Below are 21,397 nucleotides of genomic sequence, written 5' to 3' on the forward strand. Positions count from 1 at the left end.
AGACCAAGCTTTCTGACACTAGGCAGCACATTTCTCTCCAGAATGCCTTGATAGTCTTCAGATTTCATCGTACCTTGCACACTTTCAAGACACCCTGTGCCAGATGCAGCAAAGCAGCCCCAAAACATTACTGAGCCTCCTCCATGTTTCACCGTAGGGACAGTGTTCTTTTCTTTGTATGCTTGGTTTTTGAGTCTATGAACATAGAGTTGATGTGCCTTACCAAAAAGCTCCAGTTTGGTCTCATCTGTCCAAAGGACATTCTCCCAGAAGCTTTGTGGCTTGTCAACATGCATTTTTGCAAATTCCAGTCTGGCTTTTTTATGAGTTTTTTTCAGCAGTGGTGTCCTCCTTGGTCGTCTCCCATGAAGTCCACTTTGGCTCAAACAACGACGAATGGTGCGATCTGACACTGATGTACCTTGGCCTTGGAGTTCACCTTTAATTTCTTTGGAGGTTGCTCTGGGCTCTTTGGATACAATTCGAACAATCCGTCTCTTCAATTTGTCATCAATTTTCCTTTTGCGGCCACGTCCAGGGAGGTTGGCTACTGTCCCGTGGGTCTTGAACTTCTGAATAATATGAGCCACTGTTGTCACAGGAACTTCAAGCTGTTTAGAGATGGTCTTATAGCCTTTACCTTTAAGATGTTTGTCTATCATTTTTTTTCGGATGTCCTGGGACAATTCTCTCCTTCGCTTTCTGTTGTCCATGTTCAGTGTGGTACACACCTTTTCACCAAACAGCAGGGTGACTACTTGTCTCCCTTTAAATAGGCAGACTGACTGATTATGAGTTTGGAAACACCTGTGATGTCAATTAAATGACACACCTGAGTTAATCATGTCACTCTGGTCAAATAGTTTTCAATCTTTTATAGAGGTACCATCATTTTTGTCCAGGCCTGTTTCATTAGTTTGTTTTTTTAAATAATTATGTTAATCAACAATTGAAAAGTAATGGCTGTTTTTGATTATTTAATTTTCAATAAATTTTTATTTATTGTTACTTTTGTGAGTTTCAAGTGATTTCAGTGAGAATTGTGGGTTTTTCCTTCTTTAACTGAGGGGTACCAACAATTTTGTCCACGTGTGTATTTTTATGGTCGTAGATGAAGTCATGGGAAAAGATGAGAACCAAAGAATGATGAATAGCAAGTAGAGCCAAACTGGTTACCACAATTCTAGGAAAATGCCCCATTTAAAGAGATGCATGTTCAACTTAGCATGCTTGGCTCTTTTCTTTGTTATGATTTCATCCCATTTCATCATTCTGGTGTCAGTTTAGTCTTTTTTTCTTTTCACAGCCCAGCCATGTCATGTTTAAACTATACTGTAAGACTTCCTGTTTAACACCAACTTCTACTGATCATAACTTGATAGGTTGGAAAAGAAAGATATCATAATCTCTTGTACATTGAATGTGTGCGAAAGCAGTCAATGTTTAACAGTTACAAACCATGGTAACTGTCTGGGGATGTGCTGCAGTGTTTAGACAAGTGTTTTAGCTCTGACTTCAGTTCAGTCTTGTGTTCACCGATATTTGGCCAAAGAACAATTGTGCGGCGGTTGTCTCATTAATCATTGTTGACACCATATCAGGAGTATGAGATCCTCAACTATTACATGTGGTTTCTTGCACTTGGTGATTCTGTGTGTGACCTTGTAGAACGGTCTTATGCTTTGTTGTTCACTGAGGCAGCTTTTACAATGCAATGTTCCTGCTTATGGGATTCATCAAGTTTTCTCTGTGTCTTGTTACGTCCCCGAGACCTAGGGGATGAGGGGAGCAACAAATATGCAGAAAAGCGGGTAAAGAGGCAGGGAAACTGGTCGTGTAGCAGACAAATGATTTATTGTACAAAAAGGAAGCAAAATCAAGTTTCTGTACAAGACGAGCTTATGAACACAAAGCCGCTTGAAAATCAAAGCACCACACTTCTGATTTTAGCAGAATGCTAGACACCAACACTGCACCCTAGCAGCTGATCTGGCCCACTGGCAAACATGAGATCAGACTGGCTTGACTTGTAGCCGGCTCTGATTGTGAGGTAGCTGCAGGTGTACCTGGCCGCTCCCACCAGCCATAACCTAGGAAAAAATTAAAAAGAAGGGAGAGAATAGGAACAACACAACAACACAATCAACCCCACCTGCACACAAACACACCAAGGAATGTAGCATGGCTTCTTCTCTTGTCTTTTAGGTCTCCTGCTGTATTTTTTCTTGTCCTGATCAAATATTTCTCCATTCTCTGTAACTACAGACAGCTAGTCACCATGGGTGGAGCAGAATGAACTGGGGATGGTTACCATGACAGCGCAGTTTGAGTATTGCTGTGCGCTGAGAAACACAGACCAATGTTAAAACAGTAGAGTAGCTAATTAGGTCCACGTAAACTGACCTCTTCCTCCCAGTCGCTCGTGCCCTCCCCTGTCATGCCTCTGAGCCCCGCACATTTGAGAAACACTGGAATAATTTTGTAAATTTCGTATTTATTCCCGTTTATTCCCATATATTCCCGTTAATTCCCATGGAAAGTTTCCAACTTTGAAAATTCACGGAATTTTGCAACCCTACACTGAACTGATATGACTCAATGGCGAGGACCCTTGAGGTTCTCAGAAAGGCCACTATGTCCTTGTCCCTCTTAACACTGTCACTATTGGCTGTGTCCAGACCCTTCAGTGGTCATGTTTGAATAAGACAAGGGACTGTTGAACCTTTTTGTTAGCACAACCATAGAATGCTGCAACTTGACTTGAAATAGAACAAAAACATGATGGCAAAACAGACACAATGTCCACAGAGGGGAAGAGAGTGATAAGAGATCATTGGGACCCAGATGCACATATGTGATCATTTAGCACACATGTCACCCCTCCACAAATTGATTCCCATTTAATATTAATGAATGGGGACAGACTCCAGTGCCCTGTAGATAAGCATGGAGACACTGTCCCCAGCTGGGCCTGTAACAGTGGACAAGACTGTAGTCCAAGATTAATTCAGATATAACAGTGATTTCCAGGCTAAAAGTGATTTACAGTGTGATTAAATTAGTCAAATAGTTGTCAGGTTTAGTTGGGTGCTCACCCGACCAAGCAAATTTAACTTACTTTAACGGTTTTCCAAACATCTTCAGTGTGTACATTAGTGTAATCAGCACTTGCGATGTTTAGTTGGAATAGAACTTAAAGATTCTCTATCTTCTCTGTGCTACTGATTGTCAGACTGAATTACTAGTGTTTCATTCATCTAAACATTGGGTTTCAGTGGCATATCTGTGCTTTGTGTTAGTCAGTTCACTCAACAAGGATCCACATCTATAACAGAAAAGGTGCCAAGTTAACAGTTGATTTACCACAATCTGTGACAAAAAAAATCATTTTGTAGAATCTACTGCTATAGTTTTTCAGTGTGGCACAGCAAGATGACCTCCCAACTTTTATTGGCTTGACTGTTTCTCCAGTTACTGAAATGGCTGTGAATGACTGTTTTTTTTTGTGTGTGTCAGAAATTAGTGAAACATGTCCATCTCAGTTTCCTCGAGTCCAAGGTGATATATTCAGATTGCTTGTGTTGGCCAAGCTGCAGTTCAGAACACAGATATAATTACTTTACAGTGTTATAAACCGGCACACAGCACATCCTCACAGCTAAGAAGAAGGGTGTGCTGTGTTTGACAGTTTCATTTGAAATGTAACTGAAATGGTGATCAAAATAGTTCAGTTTATTTAAATACTAATCAAATAATCCAGCTCTGTGCTACACCTATTTAAGTTGAGGAAACATTTTTTTCAAAGGACGAAGGACAAAGGTATTGTACTGCAATGCTTTGTAACTTGTGGACAAGCAGAAGATGACCATGAAGAAAAAGGTAAAAATGTGTAGGATCTGGTTTAATGAAAGCAGTTTGCAAGTACTGATGACACAGAACTGATGTTTTACAAGTGACTGTCACTTATGAATGTGCAAATACATTTGAGAGTCTCAAAATCATCTTACATGTTCATTAATGGGTTGTACATATGACATTTCTCTCTTTCAGTTATATGTTAAGACAAAAAATGATCTCTTGTTGCAAATCACAACGGCCCCTAAACAAAAAATCACACATTCTACTGTATTCTGTATTCTCCTCCTTATTTATTTTAGTGACAATCTTTGTCTAAACTAGATCTTATGTACAAGGAGGTCTCTCTACTTTGTGAGTTCACTGTAATGATAATATTATAAATACCACTAATGATGTAGTTTTAGAGGTTTTCACTCTGAATGCATTCAGCACTAGTTTAGTACACGATGTACCTGTCTGGTACAGATTTTGGTCCAGCGTCATACCTCTTCTCTAAATGGGTTTGACACACATTATTGGAAGAGGAGGCCAACCACAAGAGGCCTTGAGGGCAGCGCAACTGCCTTTTACCATCGCAAACAATTTGCCCCACCTCCTCTCAAGTACTTTGCCCACAGTGCATTAAAGTCAACCCCCATGACACCTGGCAGAAAAGAGCCTCTTGCCCACTGCAACCACCATCATGCAACATCGGGTCTCTATCTACATGAAAATCTCAATCAGTGGGCAGCCAGGCCCCAGAGCGGGACCCTGCCTTAGCATTAACATCAATTACCTGGCCTTGATTTAGTGGAGGACCTGCCTAGCTCAGAGACTTGCTCCATTACTTATCCCAGAACAGGGAACCATTCCATCCCTCCTCCCTAACTCTCCATCCTGTTTGCAATCTTGATGTCTCTATCCAATTCTCTCTTATCAGTCGTTGGTGATACAGAACACCACCTTGGGTAAAGGAGGCCCAGCAATGAATAATTGACAAGCTGGAGGCCATTAAGAGCATCAGCCTGAAGGGAAAGTGGTCATGTGACAGACAGAATGTTTTTTGTCACATCTCATTTAAAGCCGAGAAGAGAAGTGGGCATGCCTCACTTGTTCATCTGTGTGAGTGCAAATGATTTAAGATTCCCATCAATCTCAAATCAAACCGACAGGATGTTTAAACCTACCGTCTACCTCATTTAATTGTTCTGCTGAGTGTCTTTATCTGGCCTTTGGCCTTAGATTTGCTCCACGTGAGCTCTTTTTTGAAGGAGTGTTACTAAAGTTACATACTATTATGGCTGAGTAATTCATTTTAAATTGTGACAGTAAAGTGTGAAATTTTAAAAAAGTAATACTTATTGATCAAGTGATAACCTGTGTAATTAATGAAATTAAGTGAACCAAACCTGATGTGAAATTCTTGGTTGTATATTGGTAGTATTGCTGTCCGTATGTCTTTTGTTTTTTTGAGGACAAAAATACCACTGTATCATTTAATTGCTTGAAAAGATGTTGAGCTAAAAGGCTGAACAATTAATCAAATTAAATCAAAATCGCAATTTAAAACGATGCAATTAGCAAACTGCATTACATACATCTACATACTTAATATTAGGGGTGCAATGGATCAAAACCTCACGGTTCGGATCGTATCACAGTTTTGAGTCATGGATTGGATCAAATTTTGGATCATCTGTTTAATTGCAGGATGATAAGTAGGGCTGGACCTGAATATCCGAATATTCGGTCGTGACGGTAGCATTTTGTGATCGGAATATTAGCCCCTCTTTCCGTGAACAGTATTCGTCTCGTGAATTCGCCCGACATGTCTCCCCGTCAGGTGTTACTATAGGAACCAATCCTAATATTCGCCTCTCCGCCCACCCCCCCGGCGGTCGTTACGGACCTGACCAAATATTTGGATATTCGTCATTAATTGGGGCTGAATATCTGAAGCCCAGAAACTGCTATTCAGGCCAGTCCTGGTGATCAGCGGTTGTTGAGCAGCCTTCGTCTTGGCTCCTGCCACTGACACATCTGGGTGATGTTGCTCATATAGGTCGTCATGCCCGATGTATTTCCACTCTCATATGGCTTTCTTGTCCCACAGTGTCTACACACCATTATAATTTTGTCCATCACCTTTCTTCCATCATCACTGTATTTTACAGGGAAGCCAAAACGCTCCCATACGGGCATAGACTGTATATAAAGATGGACGTAGCATCTGGCTCCAAAAATGAAGCCCACCCACAAGTGTCAAAAACTTGCAATATCACGCCGTCCGCTAGGGTTGGCTCCAAAAAGCTTTTGCTCCATAGACCCCAATTCATCACCGGAAAAAATAAAATTTGATAGACTGATTTTCTACAGCTCAGGATTTTTTTCCCGTTAGTTTTCATAGTCAGAATGAGAGATCAGGTGGCCGATCTTAAGAAAAAATCAATACTGAATTTTAAATAAATCATTAAAGTTGGCGGAGCCAGGGGGCGTGGCTATACTTGATAGACAGTCTTGTCTGGAATGATTGACAGCAACAGAAGCCTCTGCGGTAAAATGTGGATGGGATAAGAGAGTTTTCAGCTCTGTCTGGCCCGCCCATAGACTGGTCCTGCCCCTAGTTGCTCTCCGGTCCAGCCTGTTTGATGACGCTTTTTACGTCACTGGCTCCAAAAAATCCAAAATGGCGACCAGGAAGTAGCAAAATCCGGGCTTCATTTTCTCGGCGTTGAAACCAACGGGTGACGTCACGGTTAGTTCACGCCTGCATACGGATGACTTAAATGACCAGCAGGTTTTTCAAGTTCCTCTGCTCCTCCGCTAGCCATGACTACCACTGCACTCAACTAGTGTGGATCAAACATGCACTTGACCAAAACTTAACTCAGCATCATGGCATTTAATCAAAATTGCTTTATTTACCATGTAATTTACAAACTCAGTGTTTGCAAAATACACGGTCTTCATTCAAAAACAAAATATTCTGTGTGCCTCTGCTTGGCTGTGAAAATGGTAAAACTTGGTAAAATTGTGTACAGGGCTTAAAATGTACAAATGTGGGAACAAAAAAACATCCAGAAACTGCTTTGGCTCTGTGTTAAACTGTCACTCTAACTAGACAGTTTGTTAAACGGTACCTTTTATGTGAGTATAGACATACTACACCACCAGTTGAACCAACTAGCTTTTCAGGAAATGACATCAGCGTTCCAGAAAATGAAAATGGCCTTATATAATGCTGAGTATTTTCTATGTAAGGGTTCATTTTCAGCAAGTCTTTGTTGTATAGAATATTTGAAATTGTACCTCGAAAAGTGGAGCAGTCAGTTTTTCTTGTAGTTTTCTGGCTGAACTGCAAATGCTTTTTTCCACACAAGAATGATGTCTTGTCAGAACACAGTCTCCTACAAAATCACATATTTTCAGGTTATTGACTATCTTTAGCTGTGTATCATCCACCCAAGTCTATCCAGCTAGAGCGAGTAGGCCACCTGCAGCCATGCTCAGTCATACATTTATATAACACCTGATTAAAATCTTTACTAACCACATATGCAGTGTTTACATAGCATAATCCAAGTCAGGTGTCATCTGCTCTGTGGATGTGAAATACGTGTTTGTTTGTTTGTTTTTTTAAGTTATTTGCTGGTCTATCTGGAATTCAGTACATCTTGACTTATCAATAATTGGCCTTCATATGTTTAGTAAGAAACTGGGAAAGAAATGAATGTGCTTGATAGCCTGAAATTAGTTGTACTTTACAATTAGCAGTGGACTAGTTAGAGCAAACAATCTTTAGGTATCTTAGAATCAGCAATCCTTTGGGACTTCCAATTGATACTGCAACTAAAGGTTTTTAGTACTGATGAATCTGCTTACTGTTTAATTTTCTAAATAAGAAATATCTATGATATATATGGACATTTTATTTTTATAGTGGCATTACTGTGAAAATTGTGTTTTAAATGCCATTTGGTACATGTATAGAAAACATGTTCATCTATGGCATGTATTCATTCAGTTCACAGGGTATTTGTGTTCTAATGGAGGGAGATACGTTTTCTAAACACTGTCAATCTGGTTCTACTCTGATTAAATTCCTTGTTGTCTGTGTTGGTGCTGCTGTCTCAGTTCAGCTGGTGAGAGTGGGACTCCTGCTAACCATTTTTGAATGTATTACTATAGACCAGTGGTTCCCAACATGTTTTGGCTTATAACCCATTAAACTGGGAAACTATCTACTTCAAACCTCTGTCATTAATTTCACCTTTAGTCTGTTAAAGGAATATAGTTAGATGTTATCCCTTTAATTATCTTTTTGTGGGGACCACTGAAGGGCTTCTGACCCTCAGGAAACTGCCATGGATGATGCAACTCAAATGTTTATGTGTGATTTAGATTATATTTGTGAGAAACTCTGTGTCCCAAGCTGGTGTTTTTTGGCAGTGTGTTGACATGATGGCTGACAGGGAAGTGACTCATTTCTGAACCATGGCATATGACATATATGCAGTGTTCTATATGTAGCATGTTTTTGAGACTTTCAGTTCTTTTTTTCACAAAGATTGACTGCTTCTAACCTGACAATGAAGCTTATCTATGTTCACCATGCTTTATCTTTATCAGTTTATGCTCCACATTAACACTTAGCAGCCTCTTGGGTCTTGATGGAGTTACCTAAAGTGATTCTCTACCCATTTGTTGGAGAGTGGATATTTGGATCGTGGCCCGTCTCTCAGAAACCATCTTCACCATCCTCCTGAGATGACAAAACCAGCTCACTCTATTAATCATGCAGGAGACTATACCGGTACAGTGTAAAGATTCAATTGCAAAGTAAATGGATTAGAGGAAAGTGAATTGCTGCATTGAAGTATAGAGTCAGACAGGAAACATAGGGATGGAGAAGCTGGACTGCAGATGGTAAATAGACGTGTGTAGGGGCAAGAGAGCAACCTCAAAAGAGCTAGCAGCAACTAGGAGGATATAAATAAGTTGCTTTTTGGTTGCAGTGCACCAAAAGTGACTTATATTTCGGTGTGAATAAAATGGACTTCATACAAGCTGGGGAAAATCAAAACGTTGGAGTGGATTTAGAAATGTAGTCATTGTCATTTTGCCTGTGTTATTATGTGTCTATGCAATAAACTGGACTTTTAACCGTGTGTAAACCTCGCTTCTAATTGCAATGTAAAATTCTCAAGGAAATTAGTGACTTCACACTGCTCTTGTAACTCTGAATTGCAGCTTTTATTTTTATTTGTGCTGTTCTTAGTCTGGCTGGAAAGTAGGAGATGCTGTCGGCAGTTTATTGATATAAAAACCACAGGAACAGACACTGGTGGAATTGTATGAGCTATTTCACAATATTTGCCTGGATAATAGAAAACTTGTGTGAAACGTGCATTGTTTAGTCTTCTTTGCTCACAGTAGTTTTGCCACTTACAAGTCCAGACCTGCACCAGGATAAATTGAAGCCATTCTTATCCTGTTAAAATTTGTTTCAGTTTACAATAAGGAGGACACTGTTCCACTTTTACTGGATTCACATTGTTGTGTATGCCCTGTCTCTGTGCATAAATACGTCCCTGTCCAGGACATTACAGACTTCTGTACAGCCTATGGCTTCTTTTTAAAATGTGTATAAACAGTGGACCTTTGAAAGAGATAATTGTCTTTGTTACATTATGTTCAGTCTGCTGAATCTGAACGTGCTTGAGACGGACTCAAATTCAGATACCAAGTCACTGTGGATTATAGTAAAATGGCTAAGAACTAATCCGCCACAATTTGAATAATCATTTTTACCTAAAATTCACTGTCAGCTTCTGAAATGTGAACATTTTTAGGTTTTCTTACTCTTTGATAGTAGTATAAACAAAACACGTCATTTGGAGACCCCACCTTGTGATTCAAGGTGATTTTCATTATTTTCAGACATTTTGCAAACTTTACAATAAGTCAAGAAGATACTGTCAGATTAATCAATAATGACAGTGAGTGTCTCTTGCAGCCCTTTTGTGGACACTCTTCTTTTTGTTTCTAAGACCTTATTCAATGTCTTAGGATCAATCCCGGAATTTCTGAAGTAAATCTCTCTCACAATACACAGATTTAGAATGGAACCTAATTATTTACGAAGACAGATGCTGTTATTGATTTATGTCTCATTCTGTGTTTACATTGCCATATGTAGAGTCTTATAAAATGTCACAGGCATAGGCAAATTTTCTATGGCTGCGATGTGTTGAGCAACTTCTTTTTCATCTTCCCACGAATGGCCCTGAAACAGAAGTCTATGAAGTCTTCATTCGGCTTTGTCAGACTCGATGTACAATCTGACATTTATGCAGTCTGTTACTTGGAGGTACTCTAATATAAATGTGTTTTAGCTGATGTCTGTTAGACTGATTCAACTTCACTGATAGGATTTACCGTGCTAATGGTATAGTACTGTCTACTAATGATGGGAATCTATCAGGATGTGTCTTGGTGTGTCAGGCTGATCATTTATAAGAGAGTGGTCATGTACATCTTCATAGATCTGACATCTTCATCTCCCTGCTTATTAGCAGTGAAAACAAAAGCTGCAGTCCAGCAGCTCCAATCCCCTCACTGGTTGAATATTTCATTTCAGACAATGAATAATTTACCTGGTTACGGCATAATGGTGGATGCAGCAGAAGGACCAGTGCAGTATTAATTTTCTCTATGAACAACAGAGACTCAAATTTTTAAGAAGTCTAAATTCCTCCAAAATCTTGTAATATCTGATATTATGTGATATGTTGTGTATAACAGCTTTGGTACTGTGAAACATTTGATTTGTGCAGATTATCTGCATCAGGTCACATTGATTCTGCTGTTTTGTCTTGAGACTTCATGACCTTGTACGGTTCTTAACAGTATGCCCCATTTGGCTGATATAGTGAGACTGAACTGAGCTACTGAGATCAAAGAAATAAAATGTAATTTGTGTGTTGACTTTACTGTTTAAGAGACAAGCACATAATTGATGGGAATTTATATGAAATGTGATGCATGTTGACCAGGGAATGAGCTAAATAAGAGGTGATTTATTCTTGTTTACCAGGGACCTGCTCAGAGAAGGAGACTGGGCAGCCATCTTTAATAGTATTTCATGATCCAATTAAAGTCAATTAGATGCATCCAGTCAACAGAACCGAGGAAGAGAAATGGACTGGTCTGTTGTAAAGTGGACCATCTGGGAACGTGATGAATTAAGCTAATGCTGTGTCTACACTGATTACAAGGGCAGATAAGAGTCAGGTGGTGTGGTCGCCCTACAGTCGTGGATGTGTGACAAGGTTCTAATTGATCTGTGTGTGTTTTCAGTAATACCAATCCCAAGAAATGCGAAAACATGCATCAGGTCTGTAACATTTGATATACCACTACATGGCTGCTGCAACACGACATTTCAACTGAAAGTTAATTGTATTTGACTTTTGGCATAGAGGATATAAGTGCTTTGTATCAAACAGGACTACCACTTCATAGTTTTGATTACACCGTTCGCCCTTGTTTCATCAGTATCAGCTGTTGGTGGCTTCGTGACATTATCTCTTACAGGATTGACTATTCCAAAAACATGCTGAGATTAACTGGTCACTCTCAACTGTCTGTAGGTGTGAATGTGAGTGTGATTGTTTGTCTCTATATGTAGTCCTGTGATAGACTGTTACCTGTCCAGGTGTCCTCTGCCTTCACCCTGAGTCAGCTGGATGGACTCCAGCCCACTGCGATCCTTATGAGGATCAAGTGGTGTTTAAACAATAGTTGAATGGATGGATTTATAGTCTGTATATGTCAGTTTACCCATATTATACAAAAACCTGAAATTTCACAATTGGGGCTGCAACTAACAGTTGTTTTCATCATTGATTAATGTGCAGATTACTTTCTCTGTTAACTGATTAGTTATTTGGCCTATGCAATTCCCGAAAATGGTGAATTTTTCAAGTGGTGTTTTCCAAAACCCAAAATTACTTCCTTAAATGTCTCAACAAAAACTGAAGACGGCAATCCCAAAACAAAATCACATCATCTTGTTTTGTTTCAAGACTACGCTGTACATGTCTTGCAGGTGCAGCCAGTAAAACATACATTCCATAGCATATCCGCTCCCTAAACTGTCCACATACCCTACATCATCAATGTAGCTACAGCATTAAATCTTTGCTATATATAATAATCAGTATACGTCACAAATATTCAGTGCTAAATTGACAAGCTTAAGCTTAGAAACCAGGATATTTATCGCAACTGTATGTGAAAAAAATTTGTCACTGATGAATAATTTTTCTGTCTTGTTAGGGTGGAGAGGTCTACAGACCAGGTCATCAAGCCAGTCAATGTGGAGGCCTTGTCAAAGTGGGTGGGAAAGATCCCAGCTGATGTGGTGAGAGACATGGCTGTCATCGCTCCCATGCTCTCCAGGCTGGGCTACGACCCTCACGCCAACCCCCCAAACTACGGTCGGCCTGACCCCAAAGTACTGGACAACACCAGAAGGGTGAGTACTAAGCAGCCATGCTCTTCATTTTGTTCTGTCGATTAAAAACCCCTACAACCTTAAATAGTTTACTAGAATGGAAGATTAATCTTTGTTGATGGCTTTTTTTTTAATGAAAAGGTGTTTTTTTTTTTGTGGATGGAATTAGATGAGGAGATGGATGCTTCTCTTGTATGGTAAATATGAATCTTTAGCCAGACAAGTTTAGCTTAGTCCAAAAACAAGTGCCCCAGTAAATTCACTGGCCAAGAAAATAGTCCAGTGCAGATATTTTTGAGATTAAACATGCAAGAAATGACATGTCAGTTGGTGACCTGTCATGACAATACACAGATGTTTTTCTCTTGGAACAGAGACAATACTCATACAGCTCTGTTTTTCAATGAATTGAATATAATTTTGTAGCAAATTTCTTTTTGCAAAATACACTGTATACAAAAAAGTTTACAAAGTACATTTTTATGTCAGTACTTTGTGCATTGCTCTCTACGCATAATTCCCCTGCAAAGCAGGGATATGTGGAAGCAAGCAATTCTCTGAAAAATACGATCAACACATTCAGCATTGCCTCAGTAATAACAACAGACTGGTGGACTAAAAAGAAGCACAGGCGAGCTATAATCACAGGTTGTAGTATTCCTCTGGGCATCATTATCAGTTCTATGAGCAGTGGAACAGTGAAACTCGCAAGTTATTTTGGCTTCTTCCCTATCATAAAGGAGGCACTACACTACATCTGACAATCTGGTTATTGTACTTGACATTGTGTACACTATTCTGGGAATACCGTTGTGTAATGTCTTCAGTGACTAAATGTGCTTTGTGGAATCTATAAAAAGAACCCTGATTATGTCAAAGTGATGCCTTCAGGGTTACATTAGCTTGAGCTTGTGATGCGCATGTTTACTGAAAAAAGACTAGTACAGTCTAGAGGTAAGGTGGAGGAAAGCCACTGCAACCTGTTTTGTGACAGGAACTGTACAGTGAAGCAGTACTGTAGATGTAGTTGTATTATGTTGGATTGGAGGATGTACAGCCGTGGCCATACGTTTGGACACAAGTACCATGACGCTTGTGAATCTTAGAAAATACCACAAAATTGTCACTTACAATACAGTACACAACTCCTGAGAACTATATTAAGTTTCATATTTAAAAAAACATCAAAAGAGTTTGGTGTCATTTTGTTATTCTTACCAAATTCGGTTGTGAAAGTACTGCATTTTTTTGTTATTTTCTTCTAATATTATGTTTTGGGAACAAAGTTGTTCCCATTGTTGGAATTTATTGATAATATTATATCCCTTGTTGATTTGTTGACTAATTAAACTGGTGCTGTCAAAAATATTAGTTATGTTCTGTAATAGACATCAAAACAGACATAGTAAGTCATGCTGTGTCCAAACTTATGGCCATGGCTGTATTTTTTGTAGAGGTTGACTCAGGGCCCTTTCACACAGGCAGGGAGTACTCTGTGCTGGCCTGAAGATTCAGCACAATACTCAGGCAGAGTTGCAGAGCACAGACTCAGATAGGTGGAGTTTTTAAAACTCTCAGCATTGCTATTCCACTTCCTCCTTTCAATCAAGACGCTGCCAAACTCCTTAACAAAGGAGACGCTTCATTGCTATTGCAGAGTTCAACATGACTGAACTCTAGGCCCAGCAGCAGCAGATCACAAACCACTGAAATGACTGAGTTTCAGAGTGCAGGGTTGCCATCCTGTGAATGCCCCTGAGTAGCTGAAATTTAAAGTCAGAGTATCTCATCCTGAGATATATCTGTTTTCACTTCTCAAATGTCAGGACGTGAAATATTAAATCATTGAAGTTTTGTGTGTTTTGTATCTTAAAATAACTTGAATGCAGAATGTTGTAATTGAATTGAATAGAAAACGTACATTTCTGAATTTTGTCCCTGATGCAGCTACGATTGAATATTTACTTCTTTTACTACTGCTATGGGAATGGTTGCTATTGAACTATGACAACTACTGCTCCTTCTACTGTTGTTCTGTGGTCACCACTTTCTATTCCTTGGCCTTTATTAAGCAGATAATTTGTTCTAAACAATGTAAGTTTTTTCTTATACACTTGCATTTGGTACCCAGTGTTTTCAGAATTAAAATAGTTTAACCTAACCTTTAGGTTAGTTTTACCATCAAATGATGAATGCCTGAGCTGCTCTTTAATTACATAAAGTTTGTGCTGGTCCATGAGCATTATCGTCTTTGCTGTTCCAGTGATGTCCTTGCCAGACGTCTAACCCTCTTCATATTTGGGCTATTTTGGGAGCAGAATATCTTTTATTAAATGCTTTTCCTCAAGCTGAGCTATCAGGTGACAGACTCTGTAGCTGTTCTCTTTGGGCTGCATACTGTACGTCTGGCTGGAGGATGTAATTCTGGTTTATTTTTATCTCTCAAGGACTGTGGAGGATGAGCTTTCAAGGTCTCCCTGGTGCTTAAATGCAGTTTCTCAATGTGTTGAGTTGGGCAATAGAAGAGAAATCAAAAAGTCATTGTAGAATTAATTTGATAAATAACTGTAAATTACCAGACAACCAGGAAGATGATGACTTAACACTGCAGACTGCATGTTGAAACAGTAGCAGAGTTTAGGAAAAGAGAAGCTGTAGTTGCCATTAGTGTGAAGTTCCATCCTGTGATGAATTGATGGTAAACTTTGAGCTGTGTGCTGCTGGAAGATTGAAATTGTACGTACTATAGTCATAGCTCAGATGACAACAGGGTTGAAAAACAGCAAAGTGTTCCTTTAAGTGTTGCTTACAGTTGGATTAGTAGTTTAGTGATGATGCAGACAGAAGAATGTCAGACTGTGTTTTTCCAAGCATGACCTCTCCCCTGTTGGACTCCTGTCCAAACATTTTTGGCAGATTTTTTGCTCCCAAGCACAACGCGTGGAACTCTTTCCAGGTATCTGGTTTTTCCTGAAACGTCTTGTCCGTTCAGTCACAGAGGCCGTTATTGTCCAATGCTTGTTCATTTCTCCAAACATACATGAAATGCAAGACCTTTATGTTCTGAAGTATTTTTTGAGGAAAGTCTTAAGCCTGGTATTTAAACCTTCAATTTTACCTTGAAGTTAAATTGCTGTGTGTTCAAATGACTGATTAATTTACTGTTTCACATGTGACCTAGCCACACATTCTTCTTCCTTGTCAAAACTTGGTACCTTCAGTGCAGCTCAACTGCCGACAGTGTGTTCAAAGATTAGGTGGTGGGATGCTAGTAGTCGCTAACATAACCTGGAGCCTCAAGTTGAAGTAAGGAATAAGTTAGAGAGCTCTGATAAGTTCATCTATTATTAAGTGATTGTTATGTACCCCAACACCTGGAAACAGACTTTGAATACATTTGCACATAATAAAGATGACAGGAATGATTTTACCTTGATTAAATAAAGAATGAACTACTTTGTTTTAAACTTCCCTGACATTAGTAAAACATAACAAATAAACAAACATTAAACAAACTCATAGTAAATACAACACTGAAATATGTATTGTAAATTCTGGGTACCCAAAGGCGCACAAAGGACCACCAGGCTGAAGCCACCTCACCGTGCTGATGTTAAGGTTCAGAGTGGCGTGGCAGTACCGGGTGTCCACATGCACCCCAATGTCAACTCTATTAGACTTCACAGCAGGCTAGTGAGTGTAAGTGGCTTAGGTGGAGGTGGTGGGGTCTTGGGTGTTTTATGACCTTAAAACTTGCGTCATGTGGGCAACCACTGGTTAATGCCACCCACAGTCCCAACCAGTGGAGGTCTGCAAGCAAGAATGGAGTTGACAAGAGTCCCAGAGATTCACGGACTAGCATGGATTGGAGACCTGCACAAAAGAGAACTAGGAGAGTGATGTGGCAAAGGACTTTATCGTATCAAGGAATATAATGGGATGTTGATGAGGCAGGAAAGGAACACGCTTGGGGTTTGTTCATGCAACTGAACTTTGTGTTTTCATTTGGCACTTTCATGGTGGTTTCCATTGGATGCATTTAAGTGAAACTATAGAAGATTCTATCAAACAATTTGTTTGCAGCTATTGATGAAGTCGCCAGTACATATTGGAATAATTCTATTGCCCCAAATGACAAGTTCTTCTTTTTTCTTAATGCTACACTGATATTTCAGACAGTGTACTTCCAATGTTCCACTTCCACTCTCCACATGGCAGTGTACAAAGCCAGATCCATAATATAACTGTCTCATATCAATATTTTAATCTTCAAACCTCAGTATATTGTCCAATGTGTTTTGCAAAAACACTTGACATTAACAAATGCTGTTGTGGAAGAGTTTGACTGGCCTGCTTAGAGCCCTGACCTCAGTACCTCTATGCTGAACTCAGACACCATCTCTGAGTCAGACCTGATCCACAAACATTAGTTTCAGACCTCAGTAACATTCTTGTGACTGAATGGGAGCAAATCTGTACAGACAAGTTCCAAAATCCAGTGGAAAGTCAGAGACTAGAAGAGTGAATATTGTTATAGCAGCACATCGATTTTGGAAGAAATTATGTGTAGTTTTTTAGATCACATCCCTTTGGCCATATAGTATAGATAGCTTAATTCTCTTAAGTTTGAAACCTGAATATTAAACATAATGTTAAACCGTGGCTTATGAAGACTAAATGGGCAGTTGGTAACCTTACTTTTCGTTTTTACAGTCTGTTAGTTCATATGTGATGTCATACAGAGACTGTGACAGAGAAAGCCGCCCTGTTGTACTAATGAGTAGGTCTGCGTTCTTATTAAAGCTGGTATTGGTCTGTCTCAGTGTCATGGCATATATCACTGGAACTACAGTCAGTGCTCGTGTTTCTGTGTGTCACAAGCAGGAAGTCCTCCTCAGTATAGCCTGTGATTTATTTTGCCTTAGCAATGTTTCAGCAAAGCATCAACACCATTTCCAGCTGCTTCCCATTCCAGCGAGGAAGTGTCTCCCTGCTCACATAAAGCAGTGACTTATGCATCAGCAGAAAGACAAAACACCCAAGGGCGAGAATCTGCACACTCAGTTAAACCTAAATAGCTAAGGCAGTGTTGACTGTGAGGAGAAAACAGACATCAGCTACCTCAGAATGCTGTTCTCTGTGTTTACTTCTGGTGGGCATAAAATTTGACTCTGATCTGGATAATGTTTGACTGTTAAGTTTTCTCAATGTGGTGCTTTGATGCTTCATGTTGCCCAGTGGAAAGTGTGTCTTAATTTTCTCATTGTGCAAAAGTTGAGAGCCATTTTGAAAGTGCGTTTTGGGTTTGTATTTGGTTTGCTTTTTCATTTGTTTGAGGGGAACCCAAAAGGGGAACGCAAAGAAAGAATAAAGCTGGAGCAATCCGTTATGTTGTCAAGTGTTATGACTTGGATGGAAAACATTTGCAGTCGTTTACAACTTGTGAAAGGGGAGAGAAGTACTTTTTCATTTGAGTGTTCATCGGAAAAATGTGTCAGACCACAAACAGATGGAAACTACAGACATGGAAGCAGAGTGGCAAACACCTCTTGCTATGTTGCCATAGATTTTAACCTCAAAGTGGAGTTAACCTGGTTTTGTATGAAGATGTATTAGTGGTGATATGAGTTCCACTGAACTGTTAGTCATGTTCAATTTATTGATCAACATCAACCGAAACAACTTGTGCTGAGTTAACAGTGGTATTGTTTACCCCAGAACCCATAATCATTGGCTTTTCTGTGCATTAGCACAGATGGAGGTCATGGTCATGATAAGCCTAGCTAAGTACAAATACAGTAAATACTAGGAAACTGCTTGTCAGACTCTGTCCAAAACCATGAAACCCTATCAAGTGTGGTATTGTATCTCATTTGTTTTGCAGCTTGTCATAACGTATCTGCTTGTTGGTAGGATATAACACAGTAACTTAACGTACAGTGCTGGATAGTGATGAGTTGGTTTGTCCTGAGATTCACACAGTTACTGTCACAACTCTACTTATTGTTTCTGTACTTGCGGTGTACTGCGTTGTACTTGCAACAGAAATGTGCAAACATTTTTGCAGTGGCACGAGTTATCAGAGTTGACCTTTAAAGCTGAGCAGATGCTGTGTAGTTTTTAGTAATCTTATGTAATGTGTTAACTCACACTGTATGTTTTCGGCTGCCTTCCTTCTCTGCTTACTCTGCTAAATATGAGGTCCCCAGCTGGTCCTGTACACTGACAACTTAAATAAAGTTTATTCAAACGGAATAGCAATGTCCTCGGTGTTGACCAAGAAATAGAGAGGCAGTAGTATATTATCTATAGGTGAAGCAGAGAGACGTGTTGATATGCAGGTGATTAAGGATGTCTATGATGGTGTCCACAGTGACTTTAGAACAGGACCTTATGAATACACAAATCTGACAAACGGAACGTGTGAGTAAGCATATTTGTCTTGTGTGTACAAGTAGCTTGGAAAATCCAAACTGAATCTCCATGTAATCTCCTATCTCCATGTTAGGAGATACAGGAGAGTCAGTTTGGCATTGTGCGAATTGAATCGCGTTTCCCTCCCGGTACAGTTTGGTACGACCAATCATAGCACGGAAGGCGGGAGTTAATGCTGTGTCATCTTCAGCGCCAGGATTACCCATAAAGATGATGCCGGAGGAGGAGGAGGAGGAGGGGGGCCAAAGCGAATCTTTTTGTGGTCTCTTGGCGTTTTGGATGGTGTTAGTCGTTGCCTCTTTTCACTTGATGTTTCCGACGATGAGGAGGCAGTGGATGGCTCGTTACTTTCGCCTTCTTGCCATTGTTTGTACAGAGGAAAATCCCGTTCCAAACGTGTGAGTAAATTTAAGTAACTTTTACACATACGCACCGACTTGGTTTGGCTCCGATTTAAAGTTATTCCTAACACCGCTAATCATTCGGAAGGAGTCTTTTGTTGCGTAGCCTTTTCAAAAATAAGTGTTGTACTTGAGAGTACCCCATGTATTCACAGATTTTTGTGACAAAACGGCAGTAATCATTCACCGCGACGCTTTCTCGGCTGCATGCCATTGTTGTTTGGACTACATGGACTACAAGGTCGATTTGTTTGTGCGTCACATCCGTGTTACGCTGATTGGTTCTTTCTCATTCAAGCTGCATTCGTTAGCCCCTCCTTTTTGAAATCGTCTTCTGTCATCACAATGCCAGACTGCCTTTATTTGTATTGATATTAATACATAAATAAAGTCAGTCTGGATTTTCCAGGCAAGTGTACAAGTTTCTGGATCTATACAGAGTTTAATGCATCTGGCCCTACGACTGCATTCATTACAAACAGCTGTCGCTCATCAATCCACAGTTGCTCCATTGTGCTTGTCATCTGCCTCTAAAATCATAATGCCTCATTGTACGAAGAGTACAAACAAGCACATTTCCCGAAATGTTGGGCCACTCCTTTCAAGCAGAGAGCTCACAATGTTTATCAGTTTTCTATCAAGGAAGATGCATGTCAGTATGCTGATCAGATATGAAAACTTCATGCTGTTTCCTCTACATTATCACCATGTTGTGTGTTTTAATGCTTTTCAAATGTGCTTGTGGTTGTGTTTACATATTTTGGATGCAGTAAGTGTTCATGTGTACATGTGCTGGTTCCTCCTCTGACTCTGCTCTCTGAAATAGTTAACACTCTCCTGACAATAGACCTGCGTGCCATGTTGGCAGCATGAAGCACCATTTGTTAGATTTATGACGTATACATCTGCAGATAATTAGTGTGAATCCCGTGTATCAACCCCAGCTGCAGGGTTTATATTATTGTTTATTTGCCTCCTCCCCCATCCCTTGCTGGACTGGAGTTCTTGGATAAATAAGGGAATCTCCTACCAGCCAACAGTGAACTTAAAGTTTGTCACAGGACCCTGCAGTCAGTTTGCTTATCAATGTTAACGTGCTTTAACAACATGCTCAGTATTAACATCTATAGCAGTGTTTTCTTATACTTTTTAAGCAAATTTGAAGCGAGCTTTTGAAATACCCCCAAAAATGTAAAGAATAAATGAAGGAAAATGTGGATTATTCTTGTTTCCATAAACTGCCTTGAAGCAACTAAACTAGGCTGTGTGGTGTCATTAGTCAAACAGTATAGGTGAATTTAGACATGTCTATGACAAAGAAAGTAGTAGTAGCCAGAAACAAACACAGTTATTTTCCAATCACTAAAAAAACACAAATGAGAAGAAAAAACTAAGTTTGGCCATCTGTGAGAGAAAAAGGAGAGAAGTCTTCATTAACTGTCTTTAGCAGGAAAAGTTGTAATTATTCTTTCATGCCAGCTTTTACTGCCAAAGAAGGGAATACGGCGAAAGAGGCCGATACCGAGCATCAGTCATATGAGTTAAATGTTTACCATATCAAAGAACAAAAGGTGTGTCTATCTTCTGTGAAGCACACTAACTTTCTATGAAAAAGTCCAAAACACATCTCAAGCAAATATGAAAACCTTTTTACATTATTGCTGTTGCAAACAAGCAAGTCTGAGAAAAGTTATTTGGCCCCTGAACTGTGAACTGACTGTCTTTACACTGCAGTATTATCTATAGGTGAAGCAGAGAGACGTGTTGATATGCAGGTGATTAAGGATGTCCATGACGGTGTCCACAGTGACTTTAGAACAGGACCTTGTGAATACACAAATCTGACAAACAGAATGTGTGAGTATGCATATTTGTCTTGTGTGCACATGAAAGTTGTGGATCTATACAGAGTTTAATGCATCTGGCCCTTGGACTGCATTCACTGCAAACAGCTGTTGCTCATCAATCCACAGTCACCATAATAAGACACTAGCAACAAAACCAGGCGGCAATTTACTGCTGACAAGTTCAACTTTTTAATTGGTTTGGTTTTGACAAAGTGTGGAGAAATGCATTTAGAACGCTATTAGAAAACTTGTGATTGTGTGCGCCAACTTGAGTTTTACTTGAAAAATTTCCAGTTTTACCCCGTTTTTGTTACTTTTCCTGTCCATGGGCATGGCATACATAAGGTAGTTACTGCATT

At 39.7% G+C, this 21,397-nt stretch overlaps 1 protein-coding gene across 2 annotated transcripts in view; it reads left to right on the plus strand.

Moving 5' to 3' along the window:
• Nucleotides 1–21,397, plus strand: part of tpst1 (tyrosylprotein sulfotransferase 1) — a 55,701-nt gene that overhangs the window by 21,630 nt on the left and 12,674 nt on the right. For both annotated transcript variants that reach the window (XM_022201024.2, XM_022201025.2), the window contains exon 3: nt 12,178–12,376. In XM_022201024.2, the coding sequence (XP_022056716.2) occupies nt 12,178–12,376 (199 nt within the window). The remainder of the gene's footprint in view (nt 1–12,177; nt 12,377–21,397) is intronic.

Source organism: Acanthochromis polyacanthus, chromosome 13 (assembly GCF_021347895.1).
Source record: "Acanthochromis polyacanthus isolate Apoly-LR-REF ecotype Palm Island chromosome 13, KAUST_Apoly_ChrSc, whole genome shotgun sequence".
NCBI lineage: Eukaryota > Metazoa > Chordata > Actinopteri > Pomacentridae > Acanthochromis > Acanthochromis polyacanthus.